Source organism: Saimiri boliviensis, chromosome 10 (genome assembly GCF_048565385.1).
Source record: "Saimiri boliviensis isolate mSaiBol1 chromosome 10, mSaiBol1.pri, whole genome shotgun sequence".
NCBI classification, from domain to species: domain Eukaryota; kingdom Metazoa; phylum Chordata; class Mammalia; order Primates; family Cebidae; genus Saimiri; species Saimiri boliviensis.
In genome coordinates, this window is record NC_133458.1 from 111,912,156 (window position 1) to 111,927,700 (window position 15,545).

Consider the following 15,545-nt stretch of genomic DNA (forward strand, 5'->3'; position numbering starts at 1 on the left):
AAGGGCCAGCAATCTCTTTTATTTTTATTTATTTATTTTGACATTTGGTCTCACTCTGTCACCCAGGCTGGAGTACAGTGGCATGATCATAGCTCACTGTAACCTCAAACCTCCTGGGTTCAAGGGATCCTCCTGCCTTAACCTTCCTAGTAACCTGCAACTACCCACCACACCTGGCTAAAAATTTTTTTTTTTTTTTTGAGACAGAGTCTTGCTCTGTCATACAGGCTGGAGTGCAGTGGCGCAGTCTTGGCTCACTGCAGCCTCCACCTCTTGGATTCAAGCAATTCTCCTGCCTCAGCCTCCCGAGTAGCTGAGATTACAGGCTACTGCCCGGCTAATTTTTGTATTTTTAGTGGAGACGGGGTTTTACCATGTTGGCCAGGTTGGTCTGGAACTCTTGACCTCAGGTGATCCACCTCCCAAGGTGCTGGGATTACAGGTGTGAGCCGTCGTGCCCAGTGCTTATTTTTTAGTTTTTATTTTTTGTGTGTGGAGACTGGGTCTCCCTATGTTGCCCAGGCTGGTCTCTAACTCCTGGCCTCAAGTGGTCCTTCCAAGGTGCTGTGATTACAGCTACCTTGTGTGATTACATAAGCTACCATACCCCAGTGAACTCTGAAGTATGTATATAATCAGTAGGTAGTATTTATGAAGTTATAGCATAGTGTTTTAATTTATGAAGATTTGGGGTTAGGTAAAGTTTTGCCAGTATGATGATGCATAAAAATCACAAATAAGACATTAGAAGTGAAAGACTTCATCTGTCCTCCTGGTTCTTTGCAGGGTTATACATACAAAATTGCTCTATCTTACTCCGTTTGAAATTTGAGGAAGATAAGTTAATTAGGCAAGAGTTCTTAATTCTTTTTTTTTTTTTCACCGCGACCTCCACCTCCTGGGTTCAGGCAATTCTCCTGCCTCAGCCTCCTGAGTAGCTGGGATTACAGGCATGCACCACCATGCCCAGCTAATTTTTTGTATTTTTAGTAGAGACGGGGTTTCACCATGTTGACCAGGATGGTCTTGATCTCTTGACCTCGTGATCCACCCGCCTCAGCCTCCCAAAGTGCTGGGATTACAGGCTTGAGCCACCGCGCCCGGCCCCGAGTTCTTAATTCTTGAGTCATAGACCACCACTTTCTCCATCCTTACTCTTCCTTAAAAAAAAAAAAAAAAAAAAAAAAATCCACACACACACACACACACACACTGGGAAGTCATGAAACTTACTTCAGCTACATTCCAGGCCGGGGAAGTAATCTGAGTTAACAAGTAGTTTAAGTGGTAGACACATTCATGATTCTGGTAGAAATAGAGGGGTCTTAACTTGGGGAAGATGTGATTGGGAGCTAGGCTGGGGAATTTAGCTTTAATCTGTATGTCAGTTATCATTGCTGTCATTTATTTCATGAATCTGACCAAGTCATCTGTGTCCCATTGGGGATTTAACATTGAATTATGATAGTTTCAACTTTGCTGTGTCATGGTCAAGGGGTGTTTTGATTTTTTGGGGTGTTTTTTTTGTTTTTTTTTTGATTTTGAGACAAGGTCTCTGTCTCCCAGGCTGGAATGCAGTGACATGATCTGAGCCCATTGCAGTCTCCACCTTCTAGGTTCCAGGAATCTCCCACCTCAGCTTCAAGAGTAGCTGGGGCTATCTGTGTGCACCACCACATCTGGCTAATTTTTATTATTTTCTTTTTTTTTTTTCCAAGACAGAGTCTTGCTCTGTCTCCCAGGCTGGGGTGCAGTGGCGCAATCTCAGCTCATTACAACCTCTGCCTCCTGGTTTCAAGCGGTTCTCCTGTCTCAGCCTCCCAAATAACTGGGATTACAGGGGTGCACCACCACCATGCCCTGCTAATTTTTGTATCTTTCATAGAGATGGGGTTTCACCATGTTGGCCAGGCTGGTCTCGAACTCCTGACCTTATCCTGATCTGCCCACCTCTGCCTCCCAAAGTGCTGGGATTATAGGTATGAGCCACTGTGCCTGGCCTCTTTTTATTTTTGAAACATTTTTTTTAAAAATTTAAATACATTTTAAAACTTTTGTAAAAGCATTAAGAAATAAATTTCAGCTATTAAGGGTTGTACAGAAATAGACTACATGGATATATTAAAATATATGACTTTGGCTGGGTGTAGTGGCTTACATTTAGCATTCGGGTTCACAATGTTCAAGCCCCATCTAAGTTCCCTCCCCCCCTTTTTTTAAATCTTTGGGAACTTTGGTTAAAATGTTTAAAGTTGGCCAGGCACAGTGGCTCAAGCCTGTAATCCCAGCACTTTGGGAGGCTGAGGCGAGTGGATCACAAGGTCAGGAGTTCAAGACCAACCTAGCCAAGATGGTGAAACCCCGTATCAATTTAAAAAAAAAAAATTTGCCGGGCGCGGTGGCTCAAGCCTGTAATCCCAGCACTTTGGGAGGCCGAGGCGGGTGGATTACGAGGTCAAGAGATCGAGACCATCCTGGTCAACATGGTGAAACCCCGTCTCTACTAAACATGCAAAAAATTAGCTGGGCATGGTGGCGCGTGCCTGTAATCCCAGCTACTCAGGAGGCTGAGGCAGGAGAATTGCCTGAACCCAGGAGGCGGAGGTTGCGGTGAGCCGAGATCGCGCCATTGCACTCCAGCCTGGGTAACAAGAGCAAAACTCCGTCTCAAAAAAAAAAAAAAAAAAAAAAAAAAATTTTTTTTTTAAAGTTAATGCAGTGGCTCATGCCTGTAATCCCAGCACTATGGGGGCAGGCAGGCAGGCAGATTGTTTGAGTTAGGAGTTCCAGACCAGCCTGGACAGCATGGCAAAACCCCATCTCTACAAAAAAATTAACCAGATGTGATAGTATGCATCTGTAGTCCCAGCTACTCGGGAGGCTGAGGTGGGAGGATCACCTGAGCCAGTAGCTTGAGGCTACAGTGAGCCATGATTGCACCACTGTACTCCAGCCTGCATGACAGTGAGACCATATATTAAAAAAAAAATTTTAATTAGGTTAAGACTAGACAGTGAATGTGTGTGTGTTTGCAGTCAACTTTTTGTTTATTTTGAGATGGAGTCTTGCTCTGTCACCCGGGCTGGAGTGCAGTGGTGCAATCTCAGCCGAGTAGCTGGGATTACAGGTATGTGCCACCACACCTGGCTGATTTTTGTATTTTTAGTAGAGAGAGGGTTTCATCATATTGGCCAGGCTGGTCTCAAACTCTTGACCTCAGGTGATCCACCGTCCTCAGCCTCCCAAAGTGCTGGGACTGCAGGCATGAGCCACTGCGCCCAACGATCATATTTTTTCAGATACTTAAATTTGGTCTTTCAATCTTTAGTAGAGGTAAAATACTGAAATCTAAGCCAGGACCCTTTAGGTCATGAGTAATCACTTTTCAACCTTTGTTTTGCACTAAAATCCCTTGGGGAGAGCTTTTTTAAAAATGCTGCTGCAGAGCCTTATCCCAGACAGTCAGAGATCTAGGAGAGAAGGGGGTAGGGTACTGGTGGTTTTAAAGTTCAGCAGTTGATTCTGACGTATACCCAGGTTTATCGCTGCTTTATTTAAAATGAGGAGGCTACTTGGGAGGCTGAGGCAGGAGGATTGCTTAAGCCCAGGAGGTCAGAGGCTGCAGCAGTGAGATATGATCTTACCACTGCACTCCAGCCTGGGTAGCAGAGCAAGACCCTGTCAATCCAAAATACAAAAATTAAAGAAAACAAAAAAACTCTGGAGTTATTTTTGCATTACTTTCATCAGAGTTTTAATAGCCATCCAGGACTTTGAAATTTCTGTAGTTGAAAATCCCCACTATAGATTAAAAGGCTGCTTCTAACTTGTAAATAGTAAAAATTGTAGGTGTGTGTTTGTTTTGTTTTTGTTTTGAGACAGTCTTGCTCTGTTGCCCAGGCTGGAGTACAGTAGCACAAACACAGCTCACTGCAACCTCCACCTCCTGGGTTCAAGTAATCCTCCCACCTCGGCCCCTCAAATAGCTAGAGACTATAGGCATGTACCCCGATGCATTTTTTTTTTCCTTTTTTAAGAGACTTGGTTTTCCTGTGTTACCCAGGCTGGTGTCAAACTTTCGGCCCCTCAAAGGGCTGGGATTACAGGTGTGAGCCACTGGGCTCAGCAGAAGTTATTTTAAATTACATTTTAGGCTGGGCTCAGTGGCTCGTTCCGGTAATCCCAGCACTTTGGGAGCCCCAAGTGGGCAGATCACTTGAGCTGAAGAGTTCAAGACCAGCCTGGCTATTACCATGCACCTGTGGTTCCAGCTACTTGGGAGGCTGAAGCCGGAGAATCCCTTGAACCCAGGAGATGGAAGTTACAGTGAGCTGAGATCGCAGTACTACACTCCAGCCTGGGCCACACAGCAAGAGTCTGCCTCAAAACAAAACAAAACAAAACCAAGAAATTATTTCAGATTACATTTTATGCTGAGTGTGATGGTCCACACCTGTAACCCCAGCACTTTAAGAGGCTGAAGCAGGAGTATCACTTGAGGCCAGGGGTTTGACACCAACCCTGGCAGTATAGTGAGATCCTATCTCTTTTATTATTTTTTTTTAATTTTAAAACTATATTTTATAACTTCTTAAAGTATTAAGAAATACATTTCGGCTATTAAGGGTTGTACAAAAATAGACTACAAGTATATATTAAAATATGTGACTTTGGCTGGGCGTGGTGGCTTACACTTGTAATCCCAGCACTTTGGAAGGCCCAGGTGGGCAGATCGTTTCAGCCCAGGAGTCTGAGGCCAGTGTGGGCAACATGGGGAAACCTCGTGTCTAAAAAAAATTTTTTTAATTAACCAGGTGCACTTGTGGTCCCAGTAACTCAGGAGGCTGAGGCAGGAGAATAACCCTGAACCTGGGAGATCAAGGCTGCAGTAAGCCAAGATCACACCACTGCACTCCAGCCTAGGCAATGGAGTGAGACCTTGTCTCAGGAAAAAAAAAAAGACTTTTCTAAATGTTCACATCTAGCAGCTTGTCTAGGGGATAATATCTCTTGTCCTTATTCTTATTTCTATATATATATTTCTTGTCTACTTCTACATAGAAGTAGGTTTTTGCTCAAGTTTCTGTCTCTGTTACAGAGAATGAATAAAAAGAGGTTAAATGAATTAAAGAGTTTTATAAAAGCATTGTAGAAATACAAGAAAGAAAAATATATTAACGGTTTATGTATTGTGTGTTTGTTTTCTATGTACAAATGCTAAGTGATCCTTCATTTAGGATACTTGGTTCTTCATTTGATGTGCTAATCATGGATGCTTTGTAGGTACTGGAGCTGGCAGGTAATGCTTCTAAGGATCTCAAAGTAAAGCGTATCACTCCGCGTCACTTGCAGCTTGCAATCCGTGGTGATGAAGAGTTGGATTCTCTTATCAAGGCTACCATAGCTGGGGGTGGTATGTATTACTACTTAAGCCTTAATTCTTATTGGTCTTTCTGACTAATATATCCTTCAGATCAATGGCACAACATATTTGATTAGTTAACTAGAAAGCATATAAACTTTAATTTCCTAAGTGTTAAATCTGTAACAATTCTAGGCTTCTTTCATAATGATCTGAATAAATATTTCTCCTTATAGCCATATGTAATGCTATTTTTATTTTAGCCAGTTCTTTGTCTGAATTTCATATGATACTTAAAACCTGATATTTAACATATTTCCCATACCTTTTTAACTGTGTTTGAAACATGACTTGGAGAAATTGTGTAACATACACTGGAAAGGGTTGAAATAAATACACTTGAAAAGTGGGTCAAGATCAGTGAAAGTGAGAGGTAAGTTGGTGGTTTTTAATCTTCTTTGGATAAACTTCAAAGAACCTCATGAAAGCTGTGGTTACAGCTGGGTATGGTGGCTCACACCTGTAATCTCAGCACTTTGAGAGGCTGAGAGGAGGGCGTATCACTTGAGGTAAGGAGTTTAAGACCAGCCTGGCCAATGTGGTGAAACACCGTCTGTACTAAAAATACAAAAATTAGCCAGGCATGGTGGCACACGCCTGTAATCTCAGCTACTCAGGAGGCTGAGGCACGAGAATCATTTGAACCCAGGAGACAGAGGTTGTAGTGAGCCGAGATTGCACCACTGCACCCCAGCAAGGGCAACAGAGCAAGACTTTGTCTAAAAAAAAAAACCAAAAACAAAAACAAAAAAAAAAACCAAAAGAAGTGCTGTAATTAAGCCGGGCGTGGTGGCTCATGCCTGTAATCCCAGCACTTTGGGAGGCTGAGGCGGGTGGATCACGAGGTCAAGAGATCGAGACTATCCTGATCAGCATTGTGAAACCCCGTCTCTACTAAAAAAAAAAAAAAAAATACAAAAAATTAGCTGGGCATGGTGGCGCGTGCCTGTAATCCCAGCTACTCAGGAGGCTGAGGCAGGAGAATTGCCTGAACCCAGGAGGCGGAGGTTGCGGTGAGCCGAGATTGCGCCATTGCACTCCAGCCTGGGTAGCAAGAGCGAAACTCCGTCTCAAAAAAAAAAAAAATGCTGTAATTATTCTTCTCGAAAAATGCACAGAAATTCACATAATTTTACATACAGTTTTAAAGGGTTCACAGACCCCTGGGGGGTGGCCATTTGTATAGTTTAACAGTATCAGAATATGAAAAGGGGCTTAAGTACATTTCATTTTTTGTATAATTACACTTTTTTACTTGAGGCAGAAACTAAAAATTTTTAATATAACTTTTTAAAATTTCATTCTAGGTGTGATCCCTCACATCCACAAATCTCTGATTGGAAAGAAGGGACAGCAGAAAACTGCTTAGAGGGTTGTTTTAACCAACCCTCTTCCTCCCCGTCATTGTACTGTAACTGGGACAGAAGAAATAATATGTGGAATTTTTAACAACAGTTAAATGGAAAAGCATAGACAATTACTGTAGACATGATAAAGGAAACATTTGTATGTTCTTAGACTCGAAGTTTGATAAAAGTACCTTTTCATGTGGTGACAGTGTGTGTGTTGATTGGCTAGGTTTCTCCGATGTTTTATACAAAAATGGAATTGATAAACCATTTTTTACAAAATTAATTTGTCTCAAAACTGTTCTGTTCATGATGTATTGGAAATATTTTGCTCAGACTTTAAAATATTTTAAATATCAGATTGGTTATTCGAGTAATCTGAGAACAGAAATGGGGAATATAGCTTTCCAATGATTGATACCACGGTATATTGACTCTTAGATGCTATTGATCTGTAGCACCATTTTTTACAAACCACTAAGTAAAAAACTTGCAGATTAAGTCATGATATGCCATCAATTATGAGACATCCCAATTTGAGAGATGTTAGAGATGGAAAAGTGTACATTCATGACCGAAATGGTAGTGGAATTATTTGAATTCTATACCAAGCACTCACCATGGTCCAGGCCCTTTGCTGAGTGCTCTACTGACCAATAAATTTTATTCCCCCCGACATTAAAGATGTGAAGCCTAAGGCTCACAGAAATTATATGACATGCCAAAAAACATTCAGCTAGTAAATTAAAAATAACAGGGCTAGGATTCAAACCTGGATCTGGCTGACTCCAGAACCTACAATTTTACCTGGAGTTGATGTTCAGTTTATCAAAGGTTTCTCCTTTTGGTTTAAAATCCCAGTTTTTGGCTGAGCGCGGTGGCTTATGCCTGTATAATCCCAGCACTTTGGGAGACTAAGGTGGGTGGATCACTTGAGGTCAGGAGTTGGAGACCAGCCTGACTAACATGGTAAAACCTTGTCTCTTCTAAAAATACAAAAATTAGCCAGGCGTGGTGGTACACTACTACTACTACATGTAGTCCCAGGTACTTGGGGTGCACAAGAATCACTTGAACCCAGGAGGTGGGGGTTGCAGTAAGCCAAGATCATGTCATTGCACTCCAGCCTGGGCGACAGTGAGACTGTCTCAAAAAAAAATAAAATTCCAACTTTTAGTGGTCTTTAGTGACGATAACATTCAGCAATTTGTACAGTCTTTTAAATATTATTTTTCTTTGTCAGTTTCTAAGAAACTGTTTTTGTTTTGAGACAGGGTCTTGCTCTGTTGCCCAGGCTTGAGTGCAGTGGCGTGATCCTGGCTGACTGTACCCTCCACCTCTCAGACCCAAGCAATCCTCTCACCTCAGCCCTGCAAGTAGCTGGGACCACAGGCACACACCATGATACCTGGCTAATTTTTTAAATTTATGTAGAATCGGGTCTCCCTATGTTGCCCAGGTTGGTATAGAACTCCTGGCTCAAGCCACCCTGCCACCTTGGCCTCCCAAAGTACTGAGATTCCAGATGTGAGCCACTATTCCCTGCCCTAAGTACTGTTACTTAATGTACTAGTTAATTGGCCCTTAGAAAATTATATTTTTCTGCTTGCAAGTCTTCATTAAAGCAGGAAATTTTATAATGTTTTATAATGCTGTCCAAACTCATTTTAAAAAACATTTTATTATGGAAATTTCCACAAATACACAAAAAGAATAGCAGGATGAAGCCCTGTGTACCCATCCTCCAACTTCAGCAGCTGTCCTGTAGTCAGTTGTTTACCTGCATCTCCACCTCTCCCCTGCTCCAACCCACAGGGATCAGTTTAAGGCCTATTATAGGCATAGTATTTTCATGTCTATGTGATCAGAGACATATACAAATATAACTCTAAAGATAGGGTACTTTTTAGAGTATAACCACAATAGCATTATGTAAGTCTGCTAGAACTTTTTTTCGATGCCAAGTTACCAGTCAATATTCATACTTCTGATTGTCTTGTAAGTTTTTTTTAATAGTTGGTTTGTTTGAATCAAGATCCAGACAAGATCTAGATCTTGTATTTTATTATAATCTATAGTTTTAACTTTCTTTTTCTTGCAATTTAATATTTGAAGAAACAAGTTGTCCTATAGAATTGTCCCTCTGGATTTTACTGAATGCATCCTATTGGGATCATTTACAAACCTTTTCTATCCCGTATATGTTCTATAAACTAGCTGGTCAAGAGAGCTTTTGTTGGTCTGTTTTGCTTTTTCACAAAAATAATTCATAGGTGATATCTGCTCCCCATTGTATCACATCACAGCACATAACTTCTCTCATCATGTAACATTAAGATTGATAGTGGGTTTGGATGCAGCCGGCCCACTCCATTTATTATAAAAATTTTCTATCAGCAAGGCTGGGCGCGGTGGCTCAAGCCTGTAATCCCAGCACTTTGGGAGGCTGAGGTGGGTGGATCACGTGGTCAAGAGATCAAGGCCATCCTGGTCAACATGGTGAAACCCCGTCTCTACTAAAAATACAAAAAATTAGCTGGGCATGGTGGCGCGTGCCTGTAATCCCAGCTACTCAGGAGGCTGAGGCAGGAGAATTGCTTGAACCCAGGAGGCGGAGGTTGCGGTGAGCCGAGATCGCGCCATTGCACTCCAGCCTGGGTAACAAGAGCGAAACTCCGTTTCAAAAAAAAAAAAAAATTTTTTTCTATCAGCTTTTCCCCTGATGAATTAAGCCACTATTAATGATATTTGCCCAGATCTCGGATACCATTAGGTGTTGCCAGCTGGTGATATCTTGTAATTCCTTCTGCATCTATTAGCGAGAATCCTATAAAGAACTTTTGCTCATTAATTCACAAGGCAGGACAAAATAGAAATTTCAAATTCCAATTGAATAGGCGCCCATTTTGAAATTTCTGTATTGAGAGTCAGGCCTACAGCAAAAGCAATAGAAAGCTGATTTTTTTTTTTTTTAAGTTGGGGGTACACAAAATAGAACTTCCTTTGGCTGAATCACTTGTTTCAGGGCAATTTTTACTAGAGTTTTATACATTATTGCTTCAAACGTTTAATTCATCTTGGTAGTATAGTTAACTTGACTACATAATTTCTTCCCAGGGTTGTATTTTTGTTTTGTTTTCTAACAACACAGTAGAACAACTAGGCCATGTACTCTGGGCCCCGCTCTTGCAGTTATGATCAGCCTTGCTTCATTTCTACCGAACCCCATGAGTTATTTTAAAGCATGTTCTGGCTATCATATCCCTTAATGTATCATACCTTAATACATGTCTAAAAGACAGCTTTTATTTTAAAGTTTTGTTTTTTTTCCCAGAGTCTTCCTCTGTTGCCTAGGCTGGCACGCAGGGCACAATTTCAGCTCACTGCAGCCTCCACCTCCCAGGTTCAAAGGATTCTTCTGCCTCAGCCTCCTGAGTAGCTGGGATTGCAGGCACCTGCCACCATGCCTGGCTAATATTTTTTTGTTTTTGTTTTTGAAACAGGATCTTACTCTGTTGCCCAGGCTGGAGTGCTATGGCTTACTGCAACTTCCTCCTCTCCTGCCTCAGCCTCCCAGGCAGCTGGGACTACAGACATGTGCCACCATGCCCAACTAATTTTTTTTTTTTGGAGACAGTCTTACTCTGTCACCAGGCTGGAGTGCAGTGGTGCAATCTCAGCTCACCGCAACCTCCGCCTCCCGGGTTCAAGTGATTCCCCTGCCTCAGCCTCCCGAATACCTGGGACTACAGGTATGCACCACCACACCTGGCTGATTTTTTAATATTTTTATTAGAGATCGGATGTCACCATGTTAGCCAGGCTGATCTCGAACTCCTGACGTCAGGTGATCCACCCACCTCAGCCTTCCAGAGTGAGGGTTTACAGGTATGACTCACCACACCCAGCTTGCCCAGCTAATTTTTCTGGGGTTTTTTGTTTGTTGGTTGGTTTGTAGCAGTGGGGTTTCACCATGTTGGCCAGGCTGGTCTCAAACTCCTGACCTCAAGTTATCCACCCACCTCAGCCTCCCAAAGTGCTGGGATTACAGGCATGAGCCACCATGCCCAGCCTAAAAAGTATTTCTTATAATTAAAAACAACCAGTCTAACTAGTGTAGCACCTAAAATTTTTTTCTAAATAATTTCAGATCTTATTTTAGATAATACAACACAGAGAAGTGCAATGGCACTTAAACAGAGAGAAGGGTTTGGTTTTTTGTTTTTGATAGAAGGTGTTAGAACTTGAACTAGACCTAGTTTTCATTTGGGAAGAGTCCAGTGGGCAAACAACACAAGTAAGATCTTGAGAATGAAGAATGGTGTTTATATTTATATAGGGAGTTGTAACAAATGGCCTGGAGAGTATCTGACTCTTCATGAAATACTGAATGAGAAATGTGACTCACTTTGGTGCCTATGGTTGAATTAATAGTGATGCTTCTGACATTTTATTATGAAAATTTTCAAACATGCAAAAAAGTTAAGGAGTTATTACACTCACCACCTAGATCTACAATTAACATTTTACTTCTGTTTATCACATAGCTCATAATTGCCTGCTGTTTTTATTCTCAATTTGCCCTGTTATTTCTTGTGAGAGAAGAGGGTTCTTAGAGGATGTCATTGTATTAGGTGACTGAAAGGTTTTGGTAATCTAGTGAAACAAGATTCTACTGGGATATGTGCTGAGCTGAATCAAGGAACTTCTCAAATGTGCTGAACAAGGACATTTACTTCTCAGATACGTGAATTCAATTTTAGCAAGATTCTTGATCTGCTTCAGAGCAGCTTTGATTTAAAGTAATTTCAGAGCACTCTTCCGTGCATATGAGTAATTTCTGAATGTGTAAAATGTTCTATTTATTTTTGGCCCTTTGGATAAACCATGTTGCTACAGTATTGGTCCACACTACCATCCTCAGTGAGGACTTAGTAATGTCTGGGTATCTCCATGTAGTGGAAAGGATGCGAACCTGGGAGTGGAAGGGTTATATTTAGTGTCTGCTTCTCGATTCTTTTTCATAGGGAGTCCTGAGTGGGGTAACCTGAAATGTATAACAGTTGAAGACCATTCCATTCCTATCCTGAATAAAAATAGACTTTTCCACAATTTTCTACCAGTTAACTAGCTTTTTTGTTTGTTTGTTTGTTTGTTTTTGAGACAGAGTCTCATTCTTGTCACCCAGGCTGGAGTGCAATGGCATGATCTTGGCTCACTATAACCTCTGCCTCCCAGGTTCGATTCTCCTGCCTCAGCCTCCTGAGTAGCTGGGATTACAGGTGCATGCCACCACGCCTGGCTAAATTTTGTCTTTTTATAATAGAGACGGGGTTTTACCATGTTGGCCAGGCTGGTCTGAAACTCCTGCAGGTGATCCAAAGTGCTAAGCCTCCCAAAGTGCTGGGATTACAGCAATGAGCCACCAGGCCCAGCCAACTAGCATTTCTTAAGGTGCAAATACATGGTGTTAATTTACATTTTGAGTGGGGCCCAGTCCAGCTGCTATAACTGCTTGGACACTTGGCAGAGGACAGAGTATTGCAAAACTCTTTTGAAGGGAGAGGGCATTTTGCTGTAGATGTACAAGAGAGGTTCCAGGAGGGGGTGATAGGCAGAATTTTGGTCCTCATCACCTTCCCTGCCCAGTGTTATGCCTGTGCATGTGTTACATTATGTGGCAAAATAGACTTTGCAGATGTAATTAAAATTTCTAAAATAGAGATACCATCCTGGATTACCTGAGGGAACCCAATGTAATTACATGAACCCTTAAAAATGGAAGAGGATACAGGAGTCAGATTCAAAGGAAGGCCCAAAGTGCCACTGCTGACTTGAAGATGGGGGGCCATGTGGAAATCAAGAGAAGGAAGTGAATCCTGCCAACAACCAGTGAACTTGGAAGAGCACCTTGAGGCACAGATGGGAATCTTAGCCTGACCTGGTGCCTTGATTTTAGCCTGATAAGACCCTGAGCATAGAAACTTGTTGTGCTCTGCCACACTTTTCACCTACAGAAACTTGGTTTAAAGCCACTAAATTTGTGATAATTTGTTATAGCAGCAATAGAAAACCAATAGAGGAGGACATGCAGAATTTGTGGGCTTTAGGCCCCTGAGGATAGAGATGTTTGACTTGTTACAGGTAGAGGGCAGTGGAGAGTTGGGCTTTGTAACTCTCAAGGGTGATTATAGTTTTGAAGTCTGATCCACCTGGGTTCAGATCTTTTTTGGCCAGTCCCTGGCTGTGTGACTTCACTGCTTTAAGCCTCTGTCTTCATCCCTAAAGTAGAGATGATAGTACCTACCTCACTCTGATCTCTGAATGAGAACACATGTAAGACACTTAGCACAGTTCCTGGTGCCCAAAGAGCTCCAAGACCTTAAAAGTGCCACGGCCCCTTTTGTTTGTCAGTCAAGATTTCTAAGAGTCATTATTACCAGAGGTTCAGTGAGAACATGGACAGGGTAAACTCGGAATGGAGAACATGAAAACTCCGAGGCCAGTCGCTTGGGAAGACTGCAGGAAGTACCAAGGTCGTTAAGAATCAGTAGTGATAAGTAATGTGTGAATCTATTAGAGTGTTGAGAGGTAGACCTGTGACATTTCAGAAAAACGTATGTCTCAGACACAGCTGTATGTATCCATATTCCCAAATTGGAAGAGCATCACAGGGCATAGTTTCATGAAAGTTTCAAAAAACATACTAATTGCTGGTAATACATTAAAAAATAAAAAAGCATGTCGCCATGTTAAAATAAGAGTGCCTGACAATTAGCTCTGTTCACCTTGTCTCCTAGCTGTAAGCACCCTAGATCCAAATGATGCACCTAGAAAACTAGATTACTATGTATGTTATAGACTTTTGAAATGGATACATGAAAAGTAGTGAAATCAGAATGTGAGCTTTTCACCTGCCAAAGATCTGTATTTTACAGGTGATACAGGGGCCCCATGAGCTTCATAGCTACATTTGTACAGGCCCTCCTTTCAGGAGCTGGTCTCGAGAGAGCAAAGGGGTCAGCTCCCTAACTGGTAGCTGAGACAGTCCTCCCTGGTGGCATGGCCGTTTCCTGTTGATGTGGTGACAGTTGGAGAGTCTTTTTTTTTTTCTTGCCCACCTGCAACTGTCTTGATAGAGTTATAGGAGAGTTCAATTTTTACCAGAATTTGTGAATATCATCTCTGATTAATGATTACACAAAAGCTTTTAAATTTTTAAAAAATATTTCTAATTCTGTAAATAAACTCTCCAGTTGCATATTCTTCAGGGAAGCCCAGTTAAGACAAACAACTCTCTACCCAATCCTTACTTCACTGATAAGATACAGGCCTGCCCACTCGCTTCCACATACTCTTTTTGAGGAGTCCTTTATTCCTGGGTGTTTCCTGTTCTTTGGGACCTTTAGGACCTGGCATCCACAGATGCTGATAGTCTATAGAGTCATGAATACTGTGTAACATGTTAAAGTAGACTCCAAAGATTAGTTCTTTTGCAATAGCTCAGTCTGGACTTAGTATGTACTTTTGAAAATAAAACCCCTTTTTAAACTCTTTCTGTAATTAGGATCTTTTGTTATATGAGTTATATTCCTAACTTCAAATGTCTGCATTCATGTATAATAGCCAGTTTATGCACAGATGAGGTTAGGGCTGATCGCTGATGGTGGTTCCCATACTTTTTTTCACAGTTGTTTCATTACCTGGATGAGTGTATTACATAATAAATTTGAATAATGGTAGTCTTCTTCCAAATGGCAAAAAGCAAGCTAGTTGATTTGTCAATTTTGAGTTTAAATGTTTTGATTGCTTTTCAACAAAAAATTCAAAGAGTAGCATACTAATATTAATGGAAATATGGAGTATATTTAATTGGCATGATTTTTTCATGGATATGTGTGCTTCATTTGATCTTCTATTATATGTAGCTTGTGATCACATTTTCTGTTGGTTAAAGTTGTTCCTAGCTTATGTGATAGAATTAAATATATTCTGTGTAAAAAGAGGTATGGACTAAATATTTCTGGATGATGGTTTTCAGCTTTAGAAACTGTGAGAAAGGGCTGGGCATGGTGGCACACACCTGTAGTCCTAGCTACTTGGGAGGCTGAGTAGGATTGCTTGAACCTGGGAGGTCAAGGCTGCGGTGAGCTATGACCACACAACTGCACTCCAGCCTGGGCAACAGAGTGAAATCCTGTCTTTTTTTTTTTTTTTTTTTTGAGACGGAGTTTCGCTCTTGTTACCCAGGCTGGAGTGCAATGGCGCGATCTCGGCTCACTGCAACCTCCGCCTCCTGGGTTCAGGCAATTCTCCTGCCTCAGCCTCCTGAGTAGCTGGGATTACAGGCACATGCCACCATGCCCAGCTAATTTTTTGTATTGTTAGTAGAGACGGGGTTTCACCATGTTGACCAGGATGGTCTCGATCTCTTGACCTTGTGATCCACCCGCCTCGGCCTCCCAAAGTGCTGGGATTACAGGCTTGAGCCACCGCGCCCGGCCAATCCTGTCTTTAAAAAAGAAAGAAACTGAGAAAGTGAGTCTTCCCATCTCTGAAGGTGTTGGAGAGGGTGAACCTAACCAAGCCTGGTCACTTGCAGGCCACACTCTGCTGGAGAGCCTCAGGCTCCTCTCAGTTTTCCATCTCCACAGCAAGAAGACAATTCTACTTCATTTTACAGATGAGGAAATTCAGGCAGACGAAGATGATTCAGCATCCCAGGGTCACATAATCTGAAATGACAAAGTGCTGAGAATCTGGTCTGGTTAGCT

The 15,545-nt window shown here is 41.8% G+C and overlaps 1 protein-coding gene across 5 annotated transcripts in view; it reads left to right on the forward strand.

The window, feature by feature from the left end:
• H2AZ2 (H2A.Z variant histone 2) overlaps positions 1–15,545 on the forward strand; it is a 46,898-nt gene that overhangs the window by 9,009 nt on the left and 22,344 nt on the right. For 3 of the 5 annotated variants that reach the window (XM_039462049.2, XM_074379738.1, XM_074379737.1), the window contains 2 exons: positions 5,284–5,413; positions 6,730–14,244. In XM_039462049.2, coding sequence (XP_039317983.1) covers positions 5,284–5,413; positions 6,730–6,791 — 192 coding nt within the window. In that variant the 3' untranslated portion in view covers positions 6,792–14,244. Of the gene's footprint in view, positions 1–5,283; positions 5,414–6,729; positions 14,245–15,545 lie in introns of those variants that run through there. The other 2 variants (XM_039462050.2, XM_074379739.1) reach the window with 2 other exon arrangements.